At 41.6% G+C, this 27,910-nt stretch overlaps 1 protein-coding gene and 1 pseudogene across 6 annotated transcripts in view; one reads left to right on the forward strand and one right to left on the reverse strand.

The window, feature by feature from the left end:
* Mcmbp (minichromosome maintenance complex binding protein) overlaps window positions 1-27,867 on the forward strand; it is a 31,891-nt gene extending 4,024 nt beyond the window's left edge. For 2 of the 6 annotated variants that reach the window (XM_090345738.1, XM_090345744.1), the window contains exons 2-16: window positions 3,299-3,384; window positions 4,162-4,302; window positions 4,396-4,437; window positions 7,197-7,298; window positions 11,017-11,164; window positions 12,904-13,055; window positions 13,786-13,886; window positions 15,756-15,934; window positions 16,238-16,361; window positions 17,786-17,903; window positions 20,502-20,667; window positions 21,337-21,470; window positions 22,778-22,942; window positions 25,163-25,251; window positions 25,869-27,867. In XM_090345738.1, coding sequence (XP_090201864.1) covers window positions 3,299-3,384; window positions 4,162-4,302; window positions 4,396-4,437; window positions 7,197-7,298; window positions 11,017-11,164; window positions 12,904-13,055; window positions 13,786-13,886; window positions 15,756-15,934; window positions 16,238-16,361; window positions 17,786-17,903; window positions 20,502-20,667; window positions 21,337-21,470; window positions 22,778-22,942; window positions 25,163-25,251; window positions 25,869-25,995 — 1,874 coding nt within the window. In that variant the 3' untranslated portion in view covers window positions 25,996-27,867. The remainder of the gene's footprint in view (window positions 1-3,298; window positions 3,385-4,161; window positions 4,303-4,395; window positions 4,438-7,196; window positions 7,299-11,016; window positions 11,165-12,903; window positions 13,056-13,785; window positions 13,887-15,755; window positions 15,935-16,237; window positions 16,362-17,785; window positions 17,904-20,501; window positions 20,668-21,336; window positions 21,471-22,777; window positions 22,943-25,162; window positions 25,252-25,868) is intronic. The other 4 variants (XM_090345741.1, XM_090345740.1, XM_090345739.1 and 1 more) reach the window with 4 other exon arrangements.
* Window positions 169-615, reverse strand: LOC150053759 (large ribosomal subunit protein uL5 pseudogene; annotated as a pseudogene).
* Window positions 27,868-27,910: the final 43 nt, after the last annotated feature.

Below are 27,910 nucleotides of genomic sequence, written 5' to 3' on the forward strand. Positions count from 1 at the left end.
CAAAGAAGGCAAGGGAGAGCTTGGCCCTGAGTTCCTGTCCAGTACAAGCATGGACAGGGCGAGGGAAAAGAAGAGGAATACTTAGCAATTCTGATCTCTCTTACTGTTTTTACTTTATTTTCTTTTTCATTGAGAGCATTTTATTGGCCTTTGGGTAGAAAGGGGGATTTATTTGCCAGGCAGGATGATCCCATCATACTTCTGATAGAACTAGTGCATGGCCTCCTCTTTGCTGAGTCTGTGTTTGGCCCCGATGCAGCTTGTCCTGCACTTCTTGTCTGCCATGCTGAAACCTGGCCTACTCAGCACCACAGAGAAGTCCAAGACGTAGATACCAATGCTTGGGTCATACTTGATGCCCAGGTCAGTGTATTCCTGGATCCCCAAACCACACCTTCAGACCCTTCTCCAGGATTTCTTCATTTCTCCTGATAACAAAGGATCTGACAGTGTTATCTAGCTTTGGAAATAACTGGGGTCTGCCCTGTGAGCTGCTCCAGCACCTTGCCTGCCCAGGCAGGTCGGCCTGTTTCTACTCTCCCCAGCACAGGTTGAGGCAGAGCTTGGGACTGGAAGCTTCCACATAGGGTTCTCCTTTTCACCTTGATCTACCATGATAGAGACAGGGAAAGAAAGCCTGTGTTTAAAGTATTGGCTGAACCGGATCATTATTTTTGGTTATATTTAAAGTTGTTTAATTATATCTAACCAGACCACCTCACATTTTAAAAGAAAAAAAAAGCACAGTTGTATGGTAGAGATGGGCAGGTACTAAAGAATTGAACCTGGGTCTTCATGCATGTTAAGGCAAGCATTCTACCACTAGTCCAAATTCCTAGCCCCTTGATCTGGTTTTTAGGCTGGGAATGTGGCTTAGTGGTAAAGTGCTTGCATAGCATACATAAAGCCATGGGTTTGATTCCTCCGTACATAAAGAGAAAAGGCAGGAAGTGGTGTTGTGGCTCAAGTGGCAGAGAGCTAGCCTTGAGAAAGCCCAAGGACAGTGCCCAGGCCCTAAGTTCAAGCCCCAGGATTGGCAAAGAAAAAAGAAAGAAAATATCCAAGGCTGGAGGTAAGGCTCAGCAGTAGAATGCTTGCCAAGTGAGTTCAAAACCCAGTACTGCCAAAGAAATTTAAAAAACAAGCATGATGAGGGCTGGGAGTTTGGCCTAGTGGTAGAGTGCTTGCCTACCATGCACAAAGACTTGGGTTTGATTCTTCTGTACCACATACACAGAAAAAGCCAGAAGTGATGCGAAGGCTCAAGTGGTAGAGCGCTAGCCTTGAGAAACACCAAGGACAGTGCCCAAGTCCTGAGTTCATGTCCCAGGACTGGCAAAAAAAAAATGATACTGAATTTGTACCCATTGACGTAAGTACTTTTAACTGCGCTTTAGTTTGTTTTTTACTTGAAACATATATTTTAGTGGTTTTTAGTGTATTTTTAGTGTTCTACCACCATCAACCACTATCATTTCCTGATAACAGACTGCTTTGTTGTTTGAGGTAGTACTACTTGGTCATCATTTTTTTTCTCCATTTTTAAGACGGTGTCTTAGTTTGTAGCCTAGGCTAGCCTCAAACTTGGAATCCTTTTTTTTTTGCCAGTCCTGTGGCTTGAATTCAGGGCCTAAACTCCCAGCCTGTCTCACAATCCTTTTGTTTGAATTTCTCTCCCGGTGCTGAGATTCTTAAGTTTTTTTTTCATAGCATATTTATTTTGCCCCATTCCTGGGCTCAGGTGATTGTCAAGTAGCCTGGACTGTTAAGCGTGTACTATGATGCCTAGCTTAACTAAAATTTTATACAGAATTTTTCATGTTTATCGTTTGTGAAATTGGCCTGCAACTTTGTAAATTCTCCTCGGACTTCATGAGACTAGGAGGAATGGTTAGCTACTGTTTCCTCTGTTTCTCTTACTGAGATTAGAAACATTGTTTGACAAAAATGTGTTGAAAATGAAAACGCAATCTACTGATCTTCTGTGAGTTTGGGGTAAATATATATTCTTTCAGAAATTAGTGTACTTCACTCAAATTTGTATTGGTCCATACTTTATGACATTTTACCAAGTTGTGGGTATTTCCATTATCCATGGCATTTCCCCTTTTGCCATTCATTTTGTCTTTTACTCTATTTGTACTTTTCCCCTTGATATTGTGTTTTGATTTTTCTCATATTTGTATTTCTGATTTTCTTTTTTTAATTTCTTTCCTAAGTAGACTTATCAGAAAATTGATCAATTCTAATATTAATTAGTGTATTGATTTTGTGTTCTTTTTTTGTCTGCCCTTAGCTTTATTTTTTTCTTTCTTATTCTCTGAAAAGTTAGTATAAACAATTACTGCTATAAACAGCAATTTTGGTCAATTAGATCAGTTCTGCAAGCATCACTGTGTTACTGTTACCTTCCTATATCTGCTACAAATGATTACAACAAACTTAAGACAATGGATTTATTATTTTATTTTGCCAGTCTTGGGGCTTGAACTGGGGGCCTGGGCACTCTCACTGAGCTTTCTCAAGGCTAAGGCTTTACCATTTAGGCCACAACACCACTTCTGGCTTCTTCCTGTGTATGTGGTACCTAGAAATCAAACCTAGGGCTTCTTGCATGCTAGGCAAGCACTGTACCACTAGGCCACACACCTGGCCCCGATTTATTATTTTATAGTTTTTTTGTTGTTTGTTTTGCCAGCCCCAGGGCTTGAATTGAGGGCCTATGTACTGCCCTTGAACTTTCTCAAAGCTAGTGCTCTACCACTTGAGCCACAGCACCACTAAAGGCTTTTTCTGTGTATGTGGTACCAAGGAATCAAACTCAGAATTTTGTTCATGCTAGGCACTTTACCACTAGGCCACACTCCCGGCCCCTATTTTATAGTTCTGTAAACCAAAAATTTCACTAGGATGAAACCAGATGCCAGCAGGACTTCAATTCCTGTCCATAAGCTGTGTGTGATTTATGTTTACAAAGCTGCTTTTCATTGCAAGGTTGTTCTTGGGTTTGTTTTTAATCTACATAAATAGCTGATGCAGGGAGGGGTGTTGTAAAGTTCTTGCTGCTCTATGAGGCCAGCCCTGTCCTCTGCAGCTACTGGCAACTGAGTCTGTAGAGCCCAGCACTCTGTGGGGCAGTGTCTTAAGTGACCCTGGGGCCACAGACGCTGCCATGTATGTCTTTATCACAACAGCAAATTTCAGTTCTGCTCTGAGTGACCTAATGAGTGACTTACCAGGACCTGGTCTGTTATTGTATATTGTATCTTTACCTCTGAAAACTGTATTTCTCTTTCAGCCCAAAATGGAGTTAATCCTGACTGGGAAAAGAAAGTTATTGAATACTTTAAGGAAAAGCTAAAGGAAAATAATGCTCCTAAATGGGTATGTGTTTGGCTATTTTAGGGGAAGAGGGTTGTGTGGGCTATAGTTTTTACAGTAGAGCAGTAATCCACGTGTAATTTTAAAATATAGTTAAAAGTATGCTTACATTCCAAGTACGTTTTAAAAAAGAAGTCACAAGTTCATGCAATTAAATATTTCCACTTTTTGCCTCTAGGTGGCAGTAAATGACTTATTTCCTAGGAAACTGGCTATAAGAGCTTCTGTTGCCTTTGTTCCTTTACCTTCATTTAAAAGAATTATGGTGAATGAATTTTAAGAGGAACTCATCAAAGTAAATGCATGTCTGCTCATTGAAAAGGATTCAAAGCAAAGCGTCCTTTTAAATTACTGTCGTGGCCGGGAGTTTGGCCTAGTGGTTAAAGTGCTTGCCTAGCATGCATGAAGACCCGGGTTCGATTCCTCGGTACCACATACATAGAAAAAAGCCGGAAGTGGTGCTGAGGCTCAAGTGGTAGAGCTCTAGCCTTGAGAAAGACCAAGGACAGTGCTCAGGCCCTGAGCTCAAGCCCAGGACTGGCAAAAAAAATTAAAATAAATTACTGTCGTATGATCTCTATCCCATAGACCTCTTTGGGGGAAACTTCTTTTGTCCAGCAGTTATAGTATATTGGCCATTGAGAGCATTTGACTTTGTAATAGGCCTTGATTTTGAGTGTGTAGAGTAACTGTGTCTGAGAGTGGGGGGATTTGCTCACATGTGTGCACAAGTGCCTAGATTTTATAGACAGGATATTTTATTATCTGTTTGCTTTAAAGGTACCATCATTGAATGAAGTTCCTCTTCATTATTTGAAGCCTAATAGTTTTGTAAAATTTCGCTGCATGATTCAGGATATGTTTGACCCTGAATTTTACATGGGAGTTTATGAAACGGTTAACCAGAACACAAAAGCACGCGTATGTACTGATTTTTCTGTGGAACTTTCTCCTTATTAGTATGTTATTAATTATACTGATGCAATAATGTTATCCTTTGTTTTTGAATTGTAGGTTCTTCATTTTGGAAAATATAGAGATATAGCAGAGTGTGGGGTATGTATCTTTAAGATGTATAAAGCATTTTGTAATAATATGATTTTCCCTAAATGAGATTTATTTATCTTTTGGTTTGTCTTCAAATTATTTGTCTTAAATGTAAACAAGTCTTTAAAAACTTATATGAATATAATCTAATTTTATTTAAGAGTATTTCTGTTGTGATTTTCTTATTATTTATCTTTTAAAGATCTGTTATAACTGGGTGCCAGTGGCTCATGCCTGTAATCCTAACTACTTTGCAGGCTGAGATATGAGGACCTTAGTTCTAACCCAGCCCAGGTAGACAAATTGAAAGACTCCACTTAACCAGTAAAAAGTCCAAAGTGTACATATGATGCAATGCCATCCCTTGAACAGAAAAACTAAGCAAGAGTGAGAGACTGGGTTTAAAGCCAGTAACTAGCACCAATAAAAGAAGATGACAAATGTTTTAGAACAGGGATATAGTATGTCTAGGCCTTTGGCTGTATACAATGGAAAAGACATGAAATGCTTTTTGTCAACTTCCCAATACAGTCTGCCGCTATTCATAATTTTGTAAGGGCCACAGTGATGCTGTAAATATCTAAATAGCCCTTGCACAAAAAAGGTTTCCTACCCTTGTCAGAGGTAAAATACTATAAACAACAAAATCTTTTCTCAATACCTATATATGTGTATGTATGTATGTATGTATAACATAATTTTTGCTTTCAGTGAAAGAGAAATAACTTAGACCTAGCAATTGCTCAAAAATTAATTAAACTGAGTTCTGGTAGCTCACATTTGTAATCCTAGCTACTCAGGAGGCTGAGATCAGAGTACTCTGGTTCAAAGCCAACCCCGGGCAGAAAAGTTCCTGAGATTCAGTGGAGCTGTGGCTCAACTGCTAGCCTTGAGAATAAAAGTTCAGACAGTGCCCAAACCCTGAGTTCAAGCCCTGGGACGGTACCCTCAAAATAATTAAATCTTGCTTTTTAAAAAATTTATTTTGAGGATATGGGGGATTGAATCCAGTTGTTACACATGCTAAGCATATGTTCTATCACTGAGCCAAACCTTTAGTTTAAAATATACACATACAGTTTCTAACCATCTTTCCATTGGTGAAAAAAAATGATGAAAGAAATTTACAAGCAGTGGGAGAAGAAAGCAGACTGTGCTTATAAAGGTAGCTAGAAAAGAATAGGCCTGAGCTAGAAACTTACTAGACAAAAAAGTATGGAGGAACTACAGGAATCTGTCTCTTTTTTTTTTTTTTTGCCAGTTGTGGAGCTTAGTCGGGACCTGGGCGCTGTCCTTGGGCTTTCTTAAGGCTAGTGCTCTACCACTTGAGCCACAGCGCCACTTCCAGCTTTTATATGGTTCCAAGGAATCAAACCCTGGGCTTCATGCATGCTAGGCAAGCACTCTACCTCTAGGCCTCACTCAAGGCTTGGAATCTATCTTATTTGTCCCAGTGTTGATTTTCTGATAGCAAAACAGGCTGCAGAGTTAAGTTTAATTTAAATCTCACACCTGCTCTGTATTTTTGGTGCAATAGCTAGGGATGTTTTAATGTTATTTCAAGTTTAATAGTAGGAATGATTAACATGTCAAAATAAATTAACAAAAAATCTCCCCATAATTTACTCCTTGTGTTTTTCATGTGTTTCTATGGAAACCCAGACTCTTAACTGTGGACTATTGAAGGAAAGCAAGGGTCACTATCGAGACTGAGTAGTCAGGGGTTCAGGCAACGCCTCAGTAGGAAGTTGAGGTCTCCATGGAAGGACCTGTGTTGTAGGTCTAGTTCTCTGTTGTGTAGATTCAGAATCTTAGGGGTTTGGTGTGTGTCTGTCTTAGGGTCAAGCCTAGGGCTTTATGCAAGCTAGGCAAGTGCTCTGTCACTGAGTACATCCCCACCTCCAATTTTCCTCTGAAAAGTTTGAGTTTTGTAACCTAGAATCAACTGTATTAGGGGTTTGAGAGACACAATGTTTTGATTATTCCATTTGAAATGAATTTAGTCAATTTTCCTTTCATAAAACAATATTATGAAAAGTCAGGCCTGGTGTACACACCTTTACCACCCTGAACATCTGAAGACTGACTTAGGGCACCATGAGTTTTAGGCCAGCCTAGGCTATATAGTAAGCAAACCCTGCCTCAAAAATGAAGCACAACAAGTGGTAGTTTGAAATTAGTTGCTAGTTAATTAAATTAACATGTGTGTGTCTGTGTCTAGTATGCACATTCTAGTAATAGAACTTGAATTTATGGCCTTGTATTATTCTTACTTAGCTTTGTCATTTAAGGTGGTACTCTACCACTTGAGCCATACGTCTGCTTGCAGGTTTTTGCTCAATATTTGAGGAATAAGAATCTCTTGGAATTTTCTGCTTGAGCTACTTTTTTTTTTTTTTTTTTTTTTTTTTTTTGCCAGTCTTGGGCTTGGGCTCAGGGCCTGAGCACTGTCCTTGGACTTTCTCAAGGCTAGAGCTCTACCACTTGAGCCTCAGCACCACTCCCAGCTTTTTTCTATGTATGTGGTACTGAGGAATCGAACCCGGGTATTTGTGCATGCTAGGCAAGCACTCTACCACTAGGCCAAACTCCCGGCCCCTGCTTGAGCTAGTTTTGAACCATAATTTTCAGGAATGAGGTACTGGCTCCCAGTTTAAATTAGCTTTGCAATTATGTGTTTACTATGGTTTTATAAGTAGCAAAATTTAGTTGATCTTTCTGAATTTGTTTTTCTCAAGAATTTAAAAATACTTTTGTGTATGCCACAGCCTCAACAAGAACTTGATTTAAATTCTCCACGATCTACCACATTGGAAAGACAGACATTCTACTGTGTTCCCGTGCCTGGGGAGTCTATGTGGGTGAAAGATATATCCTTTATCCGTACCTTACTGTGTGCCACATGGCTAATTTCTTTTTAATTAAAAAGACCATAATTAAGTTTTCAAGTTTCCTAACTTTTTACCATGCTAACATTATCTGGAAAATAATTTTCTACTTTATGAAATGTGACTTTATTTTAAGAAAGTATTCATCACTAACAAATGCTAAATTGTATAGTATGTTCCTGTGGTGAAAAACTTAAGAAGATTGAGGTATGTGGGTGCTGGTGGCTCATGCCTATAATCCTAGCTACTTAGCAGACTGAGATGTGAGAATCATGTTCAGACCAGCCCAGGCAGAAAAATTCCATGAGACTCTTACTCAATTAATCACCAGAACTGTGATTCAAAATGATATACTACTAGTCTTGAACAGAAAATCTCAGAGACGCTGCCCATTTCAAGCCCTACAACTTGCCAAAAATATTTTTAAAGGATTAGGTATAGATACATAGGGACTGAAAAATTATCATGGTGAAGTAAAAAATATATATAATTTCAAATTAATTTTTTTTAATTTTTTACAGTATTAGAGCTTGAACCTAAGACCTTTTATGTACCAGGCAAACATTCTATCACTGAGCTAACAATCACAGCCTTTTTTTTATTAAAGAATTTATTAACATTGATTTTTACATCATTTTTCAAATGACAAGTTTAACAAACAAGTGTTCAAGAAGTTAGTTTTTAGAACTTAATCAAAATTAGGCTAAGGGTTTGGATGTCGTAGAAACATTAATTTATGAAGTAAACATGTTTATAGAGTAACAGGTCTTTATGTCTACATAGTTATGTTTATATTTCCATTGCCATGTCCATATCACAGCCTTTTTAATTGTTCTTTTGATGCTACTGGGCTTTGAACTCTGGATTTCCAGGTTGCTAGGCAGGCACCATACCAGAGCCACACTTCCAGCCATGTTTTTTGCTGGGGATTGTTAAGATAGGGTGTCTCTTCTTGCCTAGGCTCCCCTGAACCCAGTCCATCTATTTTCAGTTTCCTACCCCACCTGGCATTGAACCACAATCCTCAGCTCTCAGCCTACTGAGTAGCTAGGATTACAGACGCGAGCCACTATTGCCAGGCTTGTAAATTCGGTTATTAACAGATATGTTAATGCTAATTGTGATTGTTATTGTGTTTTGTTATTTTCTTTATTAAGAAAAATGGGCTGGTCATCAGTGGCTCGTGCCTGTAACCCTAGCTACTCAGGAGGCATTGCTCAGACCCAGAGTTCAAGCCCCACGACCGACCAAAATAAAAGAAAAAGAAAAAAGGGTTTTTTTTCAAATAGATGTGCATTAAAATTAAAGCAACTGTTCTAAGGAGGCCACAGCAACATTTCCCAACCCTTCTTTATGCCTTCTCAGTAAAGGCCCATGCAGTTGGCTACTCTGAAGCAATAAAGCTACGAGTATCATTTTTATACCAATGAATTGGCATCAAAGGCAACTTTTTTTTTCTGTTAGTTATGGAGCTAAACTCAGGGTCTGAGCACTGTCCCTGAGTTTGTTTTTTCCTGTCAAGGCTAGTACTCTACCACTCTGAGCCCCAGCTCCACTTGCTGCTTCTTCGGTAGTTAATAAAGAGATTGAATCTCACAAACTTCTCTGCCCAGGCTGGCTTTGAGTGGGTATCTTCGAATCTCCTGAGGAGTTAGGATTACAGGCAGTCATCCACAGGCACCTGAATCAGAGGCAACTTTTTTTTTTTTTTAATTTATTTATTTATTGTGGGTCTTGGGCCCTGAACTCGGCCTGAGCACTGTCCCTGAGCTCTTCAGTTCAAGGCTACTGCCCTACCCTTGAGCCAAGCCCCACTTTCCATTTTCTAGAGGTTAATTAAGATAAGAGTCTCAGGTCCTTTTGTGCCTGGGCTGGCTTCAGCTTCGAACCTTGATCCTCAGATCTTAGCCTCCTAAGTAGCTAGGATTACAGGCTTGAGCCACCTCGCCACCTGCCCAGCACAACTATTTCTCTGAGCTTTTGGTTAGACCAATCTGCTTACAATTCTGTGCTGTTGTAGCACCTCATTGAAACCATCACAGAGCTTAGAAATCATGTTGGTTCTGAGCACCCTCCAAAAACTATTTTATCTTACAAAAACAAGCAGCTAGAAATGATGTCAGGCTGGAGTGCTTGGCATTACTAGTGCCATTGAACCTGCAGTGAGGTACGTCCAGCACTTGCAGCCATGCCAGCCACAGTGAATGCCATCTGGACCATCAGCCCAAGTTGCCAGGGCTCTGCTGCAGGCAAGGGAACTGCAGGTTCGAGGCTGTTGCTAACACTGAGCTGCAGGGACTGGGCAGAGCTCTTCGTGTAAGGGCTGGAAGGCCCACGCAGGAAGCGGAGGAGGTGGCTTATGCAGTTTTTTTCCTTGATAGTACTGTTTGTGAACTGTGGTCTTCAAGCTTGCTAGGCATTCTACCATTTGTGTCATGTCATACCCCGGTCCTTGTTGCTTTTGTTACTTTCAAAATACACTTTTTTTTGGGGGGGGGGAGGTGTCAGTCATGGAGCTTGAACTCTGGGCCTAAACGCTGTCTGAGCTCTTCAGCTCAAGGCTACCACACTATCCCAGGAGCTACAGTGCCACTCCCAGTTTTAATGGTTAATTGGAGATAAGAGTCTCGGGATTTCTGTGCATGGGCTGGCTTTGAACTGTGATCCTCAGATCTCAGCCTCCTGAGTAGCTAGGATTAGAGGTGTGAACCACCAGTGCCTGGCTTCTAGAGTTAGTTTTAAAAAGTGTTTTTGGGACTGGAGTTTGGCCTAGTGGTAGAGTAGTTGCCTAGCATGCACGAAGACCCAGGTTCAATTCCTTGGTACCACATACATAGAAAAAAAGCCGGAAGCGGTTCTGAGGCTCAAGTGGTAGAGCTCTAGCCTTGAGAAAGTCCAAGGACAGTGCTCAGGCCCTGAGCTTAAGCCCAGGACTGGCAAAAAAAAAAAAAGTGTTTTTGCCAGCGCTGGCCTGGACACCTGTCCTATTTGTGTCCCGCAGGTGGCTGGGATGACAAGTATATGCTACCACACCCAGTAAGAACACAGCATGTATTTCTGGCAGAATTACATAGTCTTTCTGATCCTGACAAGACATGTTTTGGAGATTTGCTAAGGTGGGGTGTAAAGGAGCCCTTGATCTACAAAACATAGTCCTTACCTGTGAGAGGTGTGCTGTTTCTAGGTCTCACCTAAATGGCTGAGATATTTAGCAGGATCCATTTTGTAGCACTTAAGTCTTCATTTAATTCTGCCAAAAGCAGCTGTTCACTTTCAGGCCTTGGAGAACCTTGAGTATTTGGCCAAAGATACAAATGCAGTCTGCACAGGTTACTGGGTCTTGTACTTATAACTGCTTTTTGCCAGTACTTTCCTGCAAATTCGATGCTTCTACAGTCCTGAACTTTGCACTTTGTTTGGTCCACTCAGCAAGAGCAAGGCTTCCATTTCTCGTTGCTACAGTTTGGAAAAATGCCTCCAGAGTGCTAGAAAGACGGGAAGTTTTTCAGTATCTCTGAAGACAGTTGCTTCACTTGTGGTTATATTCAACATGGGAAGAGGGCACATTCTCCCATCCAGAACTGCAAGTTAACTTACATTGAAGCATACTTCAGCTGAATTGCCAAACTGTGATATATGGTTAGCATAGTTCAGGGTATTCCTCAGTTCATGATAGTATTTTCTTAACCGCCTGTTTAACGCCTACGCCAATGCAAACCAAGCTCGGGTCAGTCCATCCACCTCCTACACTCCGAGTCGTCACAAGAGGAGTTACGAAGATGACGAGGACATGGATCTACAGCCCAGTAAGCAAAAGGAGCAGCACGCAGGCGCCAGGCAAGCAGGTAGTAAGTATGTGCCCGTGGCCCCTCCAGTGGAAGTCCTGTAGACTTCTCACAAGACATTTGTTTTCACTCTTGACTGTGGTACAGTGTAATTCTAGATTTAGGAACTAGTAACGATGTGACAGCCTTACTTCAAATTTGAGACTCTGAGATAGTTTGGGACTGGGGGTGGAGGGAAGTGTCTCAAGGGAGAGCACTTGCCTAAGAGGTACCAGGCCTTCTGTTCAATCCCCAGAGCCACAAAAACATACAAAGAATTTAGAATCTAAGGTGGCTAGCTACCAAGTATTATCAGTTCTTACTATTTTTTAGATAATATGGAAGTGTAATACTTTACACTAACTAATTATATCTGAAGATGTTCCTTATTTTTTTAAGTCACAATACTTTAATTTTATAAGACTAGAAACATCAAGGAAAAGCTCAGAATTGTGGTACACTAGATGGATTTAAGTGATTAATTTATTAAAATGCAATTCATTCTGACTAAAGCAGGAAGAAAAGTTGAAAAATTTTAAGAGCCTGATAAAATTTCAGAATTGCCACATCACTGACTTCCATCAGTTGGTTCTTTTTTGTGGTTGTGATTTGTTTTGATTTTGTGGTACTGGGGTGCCTGAGTTCACATTTGCTAGACAGATGTTCAACCACGTGAATCATACCTCCAGCTCTTTTTCACGATAGGATCATACCATGCCTATTGCTGTACTGTAATCTTCCTGTTTTAAACTGCTCACCACAGCTAGGGTGACAGGTACTCACCACCATGCCCAGCTTCTTCCATTGAGATGAAGTATTTATTATGAGGTGGTTGGTTTGTTGTTGTTGTTCTTGTTGTTGTTATTGTTGCTGCCAGTCCAGGGCCTTCAACTCAGGGCCTGAGCACTGTCCTTGGGCTTTTTCAACGGTAGAGCTCTACCACTTGAGCCACAGCACCACTTCCAGCTTTTTTCTATGTATGTGATACCGAGGAATCAAACCCTGGTCTTCATGCATGCTAGGCAAGCACTCTACCCCTAGGCCAAACTCCCAGCCCTTAGGAGTATTTTTTGCCTAGGCTAATCTGCAACCTTCACCTGCTGATCTCAGTTTCTTATTTTGTAGCTTGAAAAAGAGGCATGAGCCATCATGCTGGTAATCACAAGTATTGTGTGTGACACAGTCCTCAGGCTTAAACTCAGGGCCTTGGTGTTGTGCTTAAGCAGTTTTGCTCAAGGTTAATGCTCTGCCACATGAGCCATAGTTCCATTTCCTGCTTCCTGCTGGTTAATTGGGGATAAGAGTTTCACAGACTTTTCCTGCCTGGGTGGGCTCTGAGCAGCAAGGTTACAGGGATGAGCCACTTAGTGCCTGGTACAATCACAGCTTTTATGAGCAGTGAACTTCCTCACATCCCTCAGCTAGCACTCATGGCTAACAACTCTACCACTTTCAGCCACAAAGACACTTGATTTTTGAGTGGTTTATTGGAGATAAGAGTCTCATGGACTTTCCTGCACAGGGTAGCTTTGAATCATGATCCCTAGATCTCAGCCTCCCGAGTAGCAAGGATTACAGACATGAACCACCAAGCACTCAGCTGGTCACATCCCTTTATACTTCTTGTTCAGCATAATTCCCTTTACATCCATCTATCCACAGTGCTGAGTGATGTCAGTAGTTTTCTTCTTACTATTGCTGAGTAGAGAGGGAGGGAGGGAGGGAGGGAAATAACCAAATGCAATGTTGTCCTTTGAATATAGGGAATGTCGGTGGTTTTCAATGGTGTGGAGAGCCAAAACGTTTAGAAACGGAAGCATCTGCTGGCCAACACCTGAACTCCTTAAATCTCTCTTCTCCTTTTGATCTGAATTACCCACTGCCAGGAGAGAAGGGCCCTGCATGCCTGGTGAAGGTAATAAATCCTTTTATAGTGCACATGTTGATAGAAACATTATTGTCTTCAAAACTTAAATGGAAAGCTCTATCTGTATGCATACTCCTTTACTGTTATAACAAATTACTACAAATTTAGATGATTGCATCAATAAAATTTGTTACTTTTAAGGCTCTGGGCCAGAAGTGTGGTTGGTGTGAGGGTCACTGAGGTAAAATCAGGTGGTAAGAGGGCTATGCTCTTTTTCTGCCATCTCCAAGGGAGAATTGGGAATGTATTGTTTTGCGTTGTCTAGCCTATTCAATTTACAGATTAGTAGAAGTATTAAACTCTTTACTAATTAAACACTATTATCTCTCTTGGTCTCAGTTTATGAAATGTAGTTACTTTAATAGCCATTTCTTGATCTAAAGTACTGAGATATTATTACTATAACCTTAAGATTTAATTTCTCATTTGTTTTTTTTGTTAGGTTTTTTTTGTTGTTGATTTTTGTTTTTGCCAGTTCTAGGGCTTGAACTCAGGGACTGAGCTCTGTCCTTGGGGTTTCTCAAGGCTAGCACTCTACCACTTGAGCCATAGTACCACTTCTGCCTTTTTCTATGTATATGGTACCTAGGAATCAAACCCAGTCTTCGTGCATGGTAGGCAAGCACCCTACCACTAGACCAAACTCCTGGCCCTGCTTTTTTTTTTTTTTTTTAATGTCATTTAGTACTAATGCAATTTTGTGTTTTTTGCTTATTAGGTCTATGAAGATTGGGATTGTTTCAAAGTAAATGATGTTCTTGAATTATATGGTGTATTGTCTGTGGATCCAGTGCTAAGTATACTGAACAGTGATGAAAGGTGAGTCTATTTGGTCTATCCCCAGTAGTGTAATTTGAACTTAGTGGGTCAAATTTGCTTGTCTGGTGGCTCTTTCTTTCTTTCATCCTTTTTTTTTTTTTTTGCTAGTCCTGGGTTTGAACTTTCTCCAAGGCTAATGCTCTACCACTTGAGCTACAGCACCACTTCTGGCTTTTTCTGTGTATATGGCTTCATGCATGCTATGCAAGCACTCTACCACTAGGCGACACTCCTGGCCCCTGTCTGGTAGCTCTTAGAATCACACCTCCAGCCAAGTGTTTTGCTGGTTATTTGCTCAGGCCGGCTTTGAACCTTGATCTTCTAGATATCAGCTCCCTGAGAAGTGAATATTACAAGAGTGAGCCCCTGGTACCTGGCTTTGGTCACTTTTTATTTACTATTACATCTTCAGAAAGGTGTAAGGATAATTATAAAGAATTCCTTTCCCGTCCACCAGAATTTTTGGTTGTTACTGTTTTTTGTTTCGTTTTGTCAATTGTAGGGCTTGAACTCTGGGTCTGGGTGCTGTCCCTGAGCTCTTCAGCTGAAGGTTATCCCTGGACCTGGGTGTTGTTCTTGAGCTCTTCAACTCAAGCCTACTGCTCTGTCCTTGGGAGCAACAGTGTTACTTCCCGTTTTCTAGTGGTTAAGTAAAGATAAGAGTCTCACAGACTTTAGTGCCATGCTGGCTTTGAACCGTGATCCTCAGATCTCAGCCTCCTGAGTAGCTAGGATTACAGGCATGAGCCACCACACCCAGCTCAATTGTTACTATTCTTGCCAGTGTGCTCTGTCATTCTCCTGTGCTGTTTATGTACATGCAAGTCTGTTAATGGCACTGGCTATCCTTTAGAATTGTCTTATTGTGTAGCTGAGGCTGACCTCAAACCTGTAATCCTCCTGCCTCAGCCTCCTGTGCGCCACAGTTACAGGGAGCACCATTACATTCAGCCCTTATTCCCTTCTCTGAAACATTTGACTGATTCTAAGATATTAAACCCTTTTGTGCCTCAATACTTGTGAATGTTTCCTGAGAACAGAGATTCTCACACGTAATAAGGACACAGTATCTGAGTTAGGATATTTTCTATGTGTGCATGATACAACCATCCTCTCAGTCATGTTCTTTCCTGTACCACCATCTTAGTCCAGGATCTGGATGGCTCATTGCACTGAAGGGAAGGCTGACCCCAGCCTTTTTCTGGCCTTCATGGTTTTGATATTGCTATTTTTTCCTCCTCCCTTCATCTTCTTCTTGTTCCTTCTGCTTTCCTCCTTCCTTCTTTTCTCTTGTTATTCTCCTTTTCCCTTTTTTTCTTCAATAATTCAGGCTTAAATTTTCCCAGATTCAGCTAGTAACAGGCAGGTTCTGAGTCCTGAGAAAAATGATCCATGTTGTTTTTATCCTTTATTTTCTGGCACATTAAACTTTTACATATTCCAGACTCCAATCAGAATAGTTTTTACTGATGAGGAATTCTATTCAGAAATCAAGACCCAGTGCTCAATACACTTTTAGCACACAGAACAAGGAGCGTAGACACACGTTGTATAAAAAAGAAATAACTGAGGCAGTGAACTTATAAAAAAGAACTTTCAGGCTTGAAATTTAGAGGTTCTATTTCCTATTCATTGGCCCCTTCTCTCTGGGCCAGGGGAGAGGCAGTTTTGGGGGATTGTTTGAGAAGAGCCATTCAGCTCAGGCATGAGTGAGAGGATGAGGAAGAGCCAACTCCCGTTAGCACCTGTGTATGAGAATCTGCCTTCTCTAAGGACAAGCACACATAGTTCTTGGCTTGACTTCATCTAAGTTTGCTTTCCACAATGCATATTATTTCACATCTAACCCAGCGTGTGCATATCCCACAGGGACACCTCTGCGCTGCTGGACCCCATGGAATGCACGGACACAGCGCAGGAGCAGAGGGTCCACAGCCCTCCCGCCTCCCTGGTGCCAAGAATTCATGTCATTTTAGCCCAGAAACTGCAGCACATCAATCCGTTGTTACCTACTTGCCTTAACAAAGAGGAAAGCAGAACCTGTAAGTGTAAGTGTTCCCGTCTAGCAAGCCACAGACAAACCTCGTGTCGGAACTGCCCATTGCTTGTGGTGGCACTGAGGCAGCTCCTCATTTGTTAGAATTCAGTTTTCCTAGTATATCTGTAGCTTTGCTTCACTTTCCTCTTCTGTTAATTCTCTTAGTAGAAATCTCTTCATTCCTGAGAAAAACTACCTACGGCTACCTTGGTTTTGCTCATCTGTGTACTCTGAGTTCTTAACCCGTCTCACAGTTGTTTTTGCACTTAGGTGCTGGCACGAGTGTTCAGTTTGTTCTCCCTTCCTCCTGCAGTTGTGTCGAGTTTCATGTCTGAGTTGTCCCCCGTCAGAGCAGAGTTGCTCGGGTTCCTCACACACGCGCTTTTGGGTGACAGTTTGGCCGCTGAGTACCTTATCCTGCATCTCATCTCTACTGTGTAAGTGCTGTATTGCTGGTGGGAAGTAAAGGAGTTTGCTGTGGTGTGGAAAAGAAAAGGAAGATTGCTGATGTCGTGTTTGTGTTCTAGTTTATCAGGATTCATCATCAAGTGGATTTTTTGTTCACTGTCACAGGTTATTAAACCAAATCACAAATAGTCCCATCTCCACCCTTTTTTCTGCCTCACATAGCATCTCGATGATGTCCTTTTAATAAATGTTTGAGCTACAATAGGATAAAAGACTTGACTGATGAGTAAAATAAGCTGTTTTATCCTTTTTGCATTCTTCCCTCCCCCTATTTTTTTGTGGTGCTGGAGAGTGAACCCAGGACCTTGCTCATTGCCGTGCAAGTTGTGCTTTTCCCCCAGAGCCACCTCCCTGGATCACAGTTTGCATCCTGAGTTCCCTGTTTATGTATCCTATGGCTCTACTTCTAAACACATCAATGAAGCTTGTCGTATGCACATTTCATCTATAGGTTGACATTAGCCTCTCACCCTTTAACTCCACTATAGTTCTTTGTTTTCTGATTTCAAAAACAATGTGCTCTTTCAACAAATCCCAAGAACACAGGAAGGAAACAATTATCTGTAATCCTCCCACCAAGAGAGAATCTTGGGTACCCTTATACTTGTTCATGTTCTCTTATTTCCACAGGTATTCCCCATATATTCATGTAGGTACCCGATGTACTCTAAGCACAGAGCCATGGCTTGCTTTTAACATTTTAATAGATACTAAACATTTGCTCATACTTCCTCATGAACTTTTTGTTGGCTGCACAATAGTTCGGTTGTACTATATTAATTCTTATATAGTAAATACCATCGCAGTCGTTCTTGTTATTTTTCCTTGGATGGCATCTGAGACAGTAGTACATAATAGCTGAAAACAGACTTAAATCCAAGCTCTGTCATTTTCCAGCTAGTTGGATGGTGACAGGTTCAGCACCTCTCCTTGAAAACCTGAATGTCTCTTCAATCTGAGATTGATTGCCAACAGTTTCAGAGTGGATCATTCCAGCTGTGGAGTTTCAGATTAAAGCTGCTCACTCCATAATCTGTCTGTCCTTACCCAGACCTGAACACTCGTGGTCTCCAGCACTTTTGGTAGCTGTGACTCCAGTTATCCTTAGCTCTTAGGCTGTTGCTCATCTGTAAAATGGGTAATTAGGCCCTACCTCTGGAAGTTTGGAGATTGACAAAGCATGTAAGTGCTCAGAATAGTCCCTGGCATGGGATCAGTACTTAAGAGAGAGAAGGGTTGGCTGCTATTTTAACTGTAATTACTCTGATAGATAAAATAACTAGCCCCAGAGTATTCTACTACATTTTTGAATGACAGTATTTTATTTGCCTTTAGTGGAAATCAGGAAATCACTTTAGGTTCTTATTTTTTATTTCTTTTTTTTTCCCCCTAGATACACAAGAAGAGATGTTCTTCCACTAGGAAAATTTACAGTTAACTTGAGTGGTTGCCCACGGAATAGTACCTTCACAGAACACTTATATCGAATTATTCAACATCTTGTTCCAGCAGTAAGATCAATATAAATACATACTATAAACCTAAGTTCACAATGAATGCATCTAATTGTCTTCATCCAACCCAAATACTCTGAGATTTGAATAATCTCAGTTATTGGAAGCCAAGCCTGTCAATTTATTAATTAAAAATGTATTCTCAGTGGGGCACTGGTTCACATCTATAATCCTAGCTACTCAGGAGGCTGAAATCTGAGAATCTCAGTTCAGAGCTAGCCTAGGCAAGAAAGTCCATGAGACTCATCTCCAGTTATCCACCAGAAAACTGGAAGTGGTGCTGTAGCTCAAAGTGGTAGAGTGCTAGCCTTGAGCAAAAAAGCTCAGGGATAGCACCCAGACCTGAGTTCAAGCCCCACGACCGACCAAAAAAAAAAAAGTATTCTTTCCTAAACACATCCCATTTGTTGCCTTTGCACCAGTTTCTGTTATGTCCAACAATTCACACAGTTGTAGTAACTCTCTTAAAATTATATTCTTGATGCCAATTATTCAATTTGATATCCTGTGTCTGCACTAAAAATCTTAAATGCAAGCAAGCTCTAAATTGCAGTAGCCTGATTGTCTTAGCTGAGGTGATGTGGCTCCCTGTCTCCACCACCCCAGCTTTGATTCCTGTTGGGGAGTAGAGCCAAACTCATTCGCAAGGGCAGCTGGACCATAGTATTGTGAGCAAGGCACTCTTGGGACTGGGAGAATTGTTTCTGATCAGTTGGGAGCTAAAGGGGCTGAAGTGGCTCATGAAGGAGCTCTGAGTGTCAGCTCTGCCAGGCCACAGGGGGAGGCCACACACAGACAAGCAGCTCTCAAGGATTACAGCTATTGTTCATTCATCTCCTGCACTGGAAGTTAACATGGAGACATGTTGGAGAAATCATTTGAAACAAATCAGTTGCTATAAGCAATACATATTTTTTATAATAATAACTTTTCCCAAATTTTAAAAACAATGTGGTAAAAGTGACAATTCTCTTTAAGGTCTTGATTAATAGGAGTCCCCCAGAATTTCAAGTCTATTTCCAAATTTGGTCTTGTAATGTGACATTTTGATCAAAGCACGTTTCTTAAAGGATAAAAACAGTGTGACTTTTTTTTTTTTTTTTAATTTCATGAACCCCATAAAAGGGTGTCACCAATTCCCTGGACCTGTGTACTACATTGTGTGAATAACTAAAGCAGTCAGATCCTTTGCCTTCCCAGAAATAAAGGCAGCTGGGAAAAGGGTGAAGTCCTGGCAGTGACAAGGCACCACCCCTCGGATGCATCTAAGAAGGCCCAGTTCATGAGGTCGGAGGGCTGAGAGTGGAGGGTAGGGTCAGACACCCATAGAGGCCTCAGCCGCAAGGCCAAGTGCGCTCACACTCAGGGCAGGATTACATTTCCCAGCGTGAGAGAGTTCTCTGAGGAAGGGATTGAAAGGTGAGAGCATGGGACATGGTGACTCCAGTCACGTTCAGGGCTTTACTTGTTCACTTTCCCACCTCCTTCCCGTTCTTGCTTATGTCTACCTAGTTCTCTGTGAACTCTGAACACTTCCCACTGGAATGACTGGTTTCTACAAAAGATTCCAAGCAGATGACCTCCCTGCACTTCTGTGGCAGAGCCCCTTCCCGCTGCGTGTGCCACCTTTGCTTTTGACACACTCTGCTTCCTTCAGGCTCAGATTTATACATGTAATGCTCCCTCCTTACTACTCTTGCAGTAAGAAAATCTTCTCTATTTTGGCAGTAGGTCAACCCCTTTGTCAACTGCTTTCCTCCTACTTCTTTCCTGACTAGAGCTTTGAGAGGAGAAGGCCTAGAGCAGGGTAAAGGGCCTCAGGAGAGAGTGGTGGCCATGGCGTGGCAAGCTCCCTGCTCTCAGGAACTGGTGGCTCTGGTGACTGGATCTGCAGCACTGAGCATGCACTCTGCTCCCTGGGTGTGCTGCCAGTACATTATTCAAAACCCTCTGCGCTGGACAGGGATGATGAGTATGGTTTTGATCTGAAGACCATAGTAAAACATGACACCATTATTCTCAATGAAGAGAATAAACATTTTATTTTCAGCTTTGCTAGCTTGTGTTTAGGTTTAAAATGTTGGGCTGGGAACATGGCCTAGTGGTAGAGTGCTTGCCTGGCATAATTGGAGACCGGGGTTCGATTCCACGTTACTACATACATAGAAAAAAGCCGGAAGTGGTACAGTGGCTCAAGTGGTAGAGGTCTAGCCTAGAGAAAACCCAAGGACAGTGCTCAGGCCCTGAGTTCAAGCCTCAGGACTATTAAAAAAAAAAAAAAAGTTAAGCTTATGGATACTTCATATATACTTCATATATATGTCAGTTGTCTGCTGTTTGTTTCACTGGTAAAATAAAAGTCATTGTCTAGGAGGACTGCAGTCACATTGGCGTTGGGACAGCTCATAGGTGAGTGAGGCTCTATTGTGGTATAGATACCTTGTTCCAAAGAGTAGCAGAAACAATCTTACTACTTCCTTAGAAATGTAAAAGATCTTTTTTTTTCTATGTGAAACAAAGGGCTTGAACTCCAAATGTGTATTTTCTTAAAACAAAACACTTTGATCCTTGCTCATTGAAAATCTTCTCTTCCAGTCATTTCGTCTCCAGATGACCATAGAGAACATGAACCATTTGAAATTCATTCCCCACAAAGACTACGGAGCCAATCGCCTGGTCAGTGGACTGCTACAGCTGCCCAACAACACGTCCCTGGTCATCGATGAGACACTTCTAGAGCAGGGCCAGCTGGACACACCAGGTACGCATGTGGGGCCTTCTTGCCCTCTGAAGGCCGGATCTGCCAGTACATGCTTAGAAGTGTATCTGTGGACAAAGACCAGTCTGACTTCAACAAATACTCAAAAGCTTGGCCTATGCGTTTAACTAAAGCAGATAATGCAGGCGAGCTGGGTACACCGCCTATGTTCTGTCATGGTTTTGTGAACAGTAGCGTCCAGAGCGTTTGGGAGCTGTTAACTCAGAAATGAAAAGCAGCGTGTATCAAACATTTTTAGAGTCTCAAAAACCATGATTGATGAGGTGGTTTGAATGGCCTGGCAGCGCCTGTTCCTAACCTTACAAGGAAGCACAGGTTGATACCCATGTTGCACTCGTGCTGATTCGAGAGGCTGGAGACAATGGTACTGTAAAGGCAAAGTGAACAGAAAGTCAGCAAAATCCAGCAACCACCTCTGTTTAGAAGGAATCCTCCGCATTGTTTCAGCCTGTAAGCACGTTCCTTAGGTAGAAATTAGACTTACGTTGGGGCCCCATTTTGCATCTGGTGGCCTGTCAGACTCAGGTTCGGGGAACTCGTAGCTGTCCTGGTGCTCCATGTCAGTCAAGGAGTACGTGGCGCCTGGTCACGGATGTGGTGGAGCTGCTGGTGGTGACGACTAAATGAGGAAACTGGGTTCTTGTTTTCCAGGTGTTCACAACGTGACTGCCCTGAGCAACCTGATCACTTGGCAGAAGGTGGACTATGACTTCAGCTACCACCAGATGGAATTCCCCTGCAATATCAACGTTCTTATCACCTCCGAGGGCCGGTCACTGCTCCCGGTACACTGTATTCGTTTGAAGTAGAGAAGTTGCATCTGGAAGATAGCCACATTCTGTGCTTACCATTCATAATTTGCCTGTAAGAAATTGTGGCTTAGCTGGACCACGGCAGCTCGTGTCTGTCATCCGGCTTCTGCAGAGGCTATGGAGAAGAGGTCGTGAGTTGCAGCCCGGCCTGGTCAATATAGAATGTCTCCATCTCACAAAGGAGAAAAACACAAAACCCTGAGAGCAGAGGTAGCTCATGAGAGAGCACACTCAGGTCCCTGAGTTCAATCCCCAGCACTGCAGAATTACGGGGTGGGGAGGCAAAGTAAATAAATTGTAGCTGCAGATGTCTGTAATCCCAGATCTCAGTCCTGAGGATCTTGTTTTAAGGCCAGCTCCGGTGAAAAGTTAGTGAGACTTCAGTTCAACCAATAAGTAAGAGTTGTTAATTCTGAGGAAGATAAACATCCCCAGGGGTAGGAAAAGTGTGCTTACATGCAATAGATAAGAATCTTTGAGTAAGAATGAAATTGCTTGCAGTTGTGTAGGAAAATGGGATATCTGGTTTCATGCGCTGCTGTTTAGTGATTGGCTGCTTTTTTATGTTTACTAAAACCATAGAGAAAATATTACAAATGACCAACAGAATGTTCTGTTTTGTAACTATTGCTGCGGTAGTTATAATGTGTAAGTTAATATTAAAAACTTATTCCTGGGGACCGGGAGTTTGGCCTTGTCGTAGAGTGCTTGCCTAGCATGCACAAAGATTCCTCAGTACCACATACACAGAAAAAGCCAGAAGTAGTGCTGATACTCATGTGGTAGAGCTCTAGCATGAGAAAGTCCAAGGACAGTACTTAAGCCCTGAGTTCAAGCCCCAGGACTGGCAAACACAAACAAAAAATCTTGTTCCTGGCTGAGCACAGAGGCTTACAAGTGTAATCTTAGCTACTCAGGTAGCAAAGTTTGGGAAGATTGCAGCTTACGTCCTTATCTCAATCAATTAAAAGCAGGTACAGTGGAACATTTCTGCATACGGGGTAAATGAAAGGCATAAATAGAATTGGCCCAAGCAAAAAGTGAGATCCTCTTTTGAAAACGTGTAGAAGGCTGGAGGCCTGACTTAAGTGGGGCATTGCCATCCACACAAGGTCCTGAGTTCAAATCCCAATACTAAGGAAAAACAACCAGCTTTCGTTCCCAACCCTTCCAATAAAAAATTTTCTTTGCCTAACATTCCTAACGTACTTAGTGTGGTATACAAGGATAGCGAGGAGCAGAAGAGCATGTGAAGGAGTGTGCACTCTTCCTCTTTCCAGGCAGACTGCCAGATGCACTTACAGCCTCAGCTGATTCCACCCAACATGGAGGAGTACATGAACAGCCTTCTGTCCGCGGTGCTGCCATCTGTGCTGAACAAGTTCCGCATCTACCTGACCCTGCTGAGGTTCCTGGACTACAGCATATCTGATGAGATCACCAAGGTACGCCAGCTGAGGCCACCACTGGGCTGCACTCCCCAGGTCTTTGCCTCCCCACATGGAGCCATGCTCACCTTGGCGAGGGGAAGCTGCTCTTCTCCTCACTTTCCTTTTGTTTTCCTAGACCTCCATTGCATATTGAAATATCTTTCACTATCTTCAACTTGTTTTGATTTTGATTTTTGCTGTGCTGGGTTCTAACCCCACCAGGCTCTGTGCAGGAATAATGAGCTAGTCCCTGCCTCTTATCTTGAAGTTTCTGTACCACTATATTTTAGTTGTTTTTGTTTGTTTGTTTAGGTTTTAGTTTTTTTAGCACTTGGCTTGGGATTTAAAACTATTGTCTTAACTATAATAATCCATTTAAATAACGTATAAAACGTTACTCCTGGTAGGGCATCCTGCTGTGGGCCTCCATCCTTTCACATTCAATAAACTTGCTGTCTGCTTTACACACTAATACTCCTTTATAATTTCACTCTTTCCTCTCTCCTTTATGTTACTTCCATACAACCTAAATTCTTTTTTTTTTTTTCAATCAGTCATGGAACTTGAACTCTGGGCCTAGTCACTGTTCCTGAGCTCCTCAGCTCAAGACTAGTGCTCTACCACTTGGGCCACAGCACCTCCTCTGGTTTTTCTGGTGGTTAATTGGAGATAAGCATCTCATGGACTTTGGTGACCAGGATGGCTTTGAACTGCGATCTTCATATCTCAGCCTCCCGAGTAGCTAGGATTGTAGGCGTGAGCCACCAGCATCAGGCCTCCAGATTAAATTCTTGTACATTCATTTCCCCACAGTACATAACAGATACCTTAGGCAATTGTTTTCAAATAAGAGAGAACAGTTTCTGAACACAAAGGTCAAAGTAGAAAAAAGGCTGGGTTCGGCTTCACACCTGAAATGTTCTTTAGAAGGCTGTTCTCATGTTTTCCCTGTCTTTTTGATAGTACTGGGGTGTTGGTACAGGGCTTTTCATGTTCTAGGCAAGCCTGGCACTGTGGATCTACATCACATGAGTATGCCACACAGCCAGAGTGAGCAGGCAGCTGCTCGAGTGGTGGGCTTCAAATCAAGGAAAGGTAGCATTGCAGATGGGTTCTTCCTGGGAGCCCCAGTAAATGCCAGCCTTACTGTATCTTCTCCAGTGATGACGGGGCCCCAGTGCTAGTCAAGGCTAGATAGACTAAATGGAGCAAGGAACGTGTCACAAAGCTCACCACAAGAACTGCCTATTTACACCAGCATGGTCAGAACCAGCCCAGGCATGAAAGACTGTCAGACTCTTATCTCCAGTTAACCACCAGAAAGCCCAGAAGTTGCATGGTTAAGTGGTAATGCACTCGTCTTGAACTGAAGAGCTCAGGGACAGTGCCTAGGCTCAGAGTTCAAGCCCCATGACCAACCAAAAAAAAAAAAAAAAAGAACTGCCTGTTCCCCTTGTCTAAATGTTCCTCAGATTGTAGCATCTAGCTATCTAGCTCATTTCCAAAAGTTTATTTAAGCACAGACCCTCTCTGTTTTTATTTTGTTAACGGTACTGCAGTTTGAATTCAAACTCCCTACTGTTAAACCACATTTCTAACCCTGTTGGTTACTGGTTGTCTTTTTGGCAATTCTGAGGTTTAAACTTAAGGCCTTATACTTCCTAGGCTATAGTTCTGCTACTTGAACCAAACCTCTAGTCCAGCATTTGACTGGCTAATTGAAATTGGAGTCTCACACTTCTCTGCTTGGGCCGGCTTCAAACCAAAAGCCTCCAAGTGTGAGCCTCCTGATAGCTAGGATTTCAGCCTAGCCTTTTAACCAGTCCATCTGGTTATTTGGGGTATAGAATCGCTTTTCCAGTACTAGCTGAACCATGTGTTTTATTTTTGAGATAGGTCTGGTTTTTGTCTACGTCGTAGATAAGATGAACAGCACTCACCACTGTGTCCAGTTCTTGGTTAGAAGAAGTCTTGGTAACTTTCAGCTTTGTTGCTGGTCACTGGGAGACACGAGCCTTGTACATTGTCTGTTCAGGCTGGCTTCCAATCACCCTCCTCAGAATCCAGCCTCTTGCGGTCACAGGCGTGAACAACTAGCACTCGGCTGACAACCTCAGTTTTGCATTAGTCAAAGGGTCCTGATTCTTTTTCCTTAGGAAAACAAGGAACTGTTTTGAGAATGCTTAAGGAAATTTTAAAGAACTCTTTAAAAATGAATGTATTCTTTTGATAAAGGCAGTTGAAGATGACTTTGTGGAAATGCGGAAGAACGACCCTCAGAGCATCACGGCCGACGACCTCCACCAGCTGCTCGTGGTGGCGCGGTGAGTGCTGTGTGTTTGTAATGGCCGGGCTGGAAGCTGTGCATCATCAGATTTCTTTTGATTTATGCAGCAAAACCTAAAGCAGATTCTAAAAACAGAAAAGTGTTTTGTTGTTGTTTTTTAAGGAAAGAGAACAGCTTATGAAAGGGCTTACTGGGGAGGAATTGAGTTTGGCCGATGCCCTCATCAGTGAAACAATCATGTCCCCTGTTCGGAGCTTCAATGGGCCACCCTCCACTTGGTGACGGAGAGACTGCTCTGTTGAAATCTTAATTTGATTCTTAAATGGCGTTAGCTACCAGATGTTCTTGTGTCCTGACCTGATCTATTTTTTTCCCCAGACCTGGGCTTGAACTCAAGGCCTGGGCACTCTTGGACTTTCTCAAACCCAGTGTTCTACCACTCAAGCTGCAGCACCATTCCAGCTTTTTCTGTGTATGCCATACCAAGGAATCAAACCCGGGTCTTTGTGCATGCTAGGCAAGCACTCTACCACTAGGCCATGCTCCCGGCCCCCTGCCTTTTTACACACTTTTGCTAGGTCTTCAGTTTTGTTTTGTTTTTTTAAGGTACTAGTCTAGCTCTAGACTTAAATCTGTTTCTGCATTTCAAACCAGGTTTCTGTCCCTCAGTGCTGGTCAGACAACACTGTCAAGAGAGCGGTGGCTCAGAGCAAAGCAGCTGGAATCTTTAAGAAGAAACAGGCTGCAGCAGCAAAAGTGTGTGAATGGAAATGAACTGTGAAGTTCTGAGTGACGTCATTTATACCACATTGTTTTATAGACAATTTGTATTAAAGACTTTTCCTGAAATCAAGCCTGGTAACACCTGATGTTTATATGATACTCAGTAAGGGCTTTTCCCTTACTGATTTTAAGGAGCTTTTGAAGTTTGTTTTCTAACCATACAAATTAGTAATGATGTACAAAAGTGTATTTGATATTAAAAATTTAATGTTGATAATGTTGCTGGCTATACCATTTCCTTAACTACAGCTAAGTCACATAGGCCAGACTGTTGAAATGCCAATACAACTTCATTTGAAGAAAACTGTTGCGATTTCCAAGTTAGAGAAATTGTGCACTTCCCAATTCTGTTTTGTATTTTTTTCCAGTAATTCCCAGTGGGCTGAGTATGTGCTGTAGTCTTTTTAAGTTTAGCAGCTGAAGTGTGCTTGCCACTAACTCACCTGTGAATCCTTCAGTATTCCTCAAATACTTGGCCACAGAAACTTTCCACTTAGCAGCTGTTAACAAGCCTGGAAAACTAGCCTTTTTTACATAGAAGTGGCTCTTGAACTGAGATTTTGCAGATAATACTTCTAGAAATTCTTAGATTAGGATTACCCACTTGTTTTTCCAAGTAAGCTGAAAACTGAAATAACTGTTACTATTTTTTTTCTTCATGAAAGGTAAGATTCCTTTGTGTGGAATAAATGAAGCTATCATTTTTTTTTCATTACTTCAGTGCACTTGGGAACCATGTGATTTATGAAATTCAAGGGAATGTTCGTCTATGACAATTTGCCCAAATATGAAAAGACCAAACAGTAAACTTATTTATATAAATAAAAGTCTCTTTGGGGTTCTGGGGACTGAACCCAGGTCTTCTTGAACATGCTAGGCAAGTGTTAAATTCCCAACCTAGAAAAAAATAATTTTAAATTATTTCTTCATAAATGTAATTTACTTGGTTTTGATGATTGTTGGACATTAAACTTTCTAGGAGTTGAGCAGTTCCAATTGTGTTGGATCAGTTTTAATATCTGCTAATTCGATGAACTCAAAAACAATTGATTTTCCCCAGACCAAATTTTTTTTTTTTTTTTTTGCCAGTCCTGGGCTTGAGCTCAGGGTCTGAGCACTGTCCTTGGACTTTCTCAAGGCTAGGGCTCTATCACTTGAGCCTCAGCACCACTTCTGGCTTTTTTGTATGTATGTGGTACCAAGGAATCGAACCCAGGTCTTCGTGCATGCTAGACAAGCACTTTAACCACTAGGCCAAACTGCCGGCCCCAGACCAAATTTTTATGTGAACAAAAAGTACCATTACATACAGAGAAGAAAGAAAATTAATATAGTAGTATAATTGTGGCAGCAGAATGTTCAGGAGGTGAGAACGTCACTTTTTTGAGATTAATTTCATTTACTAACCTCATAGCTGGAAACATGAAATGATTCCTCATTGTGTTTTTCCTATCAGGAAGGCTTACATCGACATTGTTAACACCAAGGAAACAGGGTCAGCCTTGAAAAATCAAGGAATCATGCTTAACGATGGGAAGTAAAAATTACTAGTTCACCATTCTTTTCCTAAATTCAAAGCTATTTTTATAAACTAATGTAAATAATGTTTATATTAGGATTTAACTTTTTCATTTTTATTACTGGTAGACAAGACTCATCCTTACACTTTTAGAAATATAGTGCTCAATTGGATTTGTGAGAATAAGATGTATTTCCTTTGTTCTAAAACAGGTAATTAGTTACCATGTGTCTAACTGTGCCAATGTAAATTGTAATCTACCAAAGAAATCATAATTTTGCTTGGTCTTTCTTACAGAAAAGTTCCGTTGAACCCTCTTTCCTGTAAATAAAACTTCACAAATTCCCAGTACCGTGGACTGTTTTTCTTTAGTTATAAGGTACAGCTAATATGT

This window comes from Megascapheus bottae, chromosome 15 (genome assembly GCF_031878675.1).
Source record: "Megascapheus bottae isolate mThoBot1 chromosome 15, mThoBot2.hap1, whole genome shotgun sequence".
Lineage (NCBI taxonomy): Eukaryota > Metazoa > Chordata > Mammalia > Rodentia > Geomyidae > Megascapheus > Megascapheus bottae.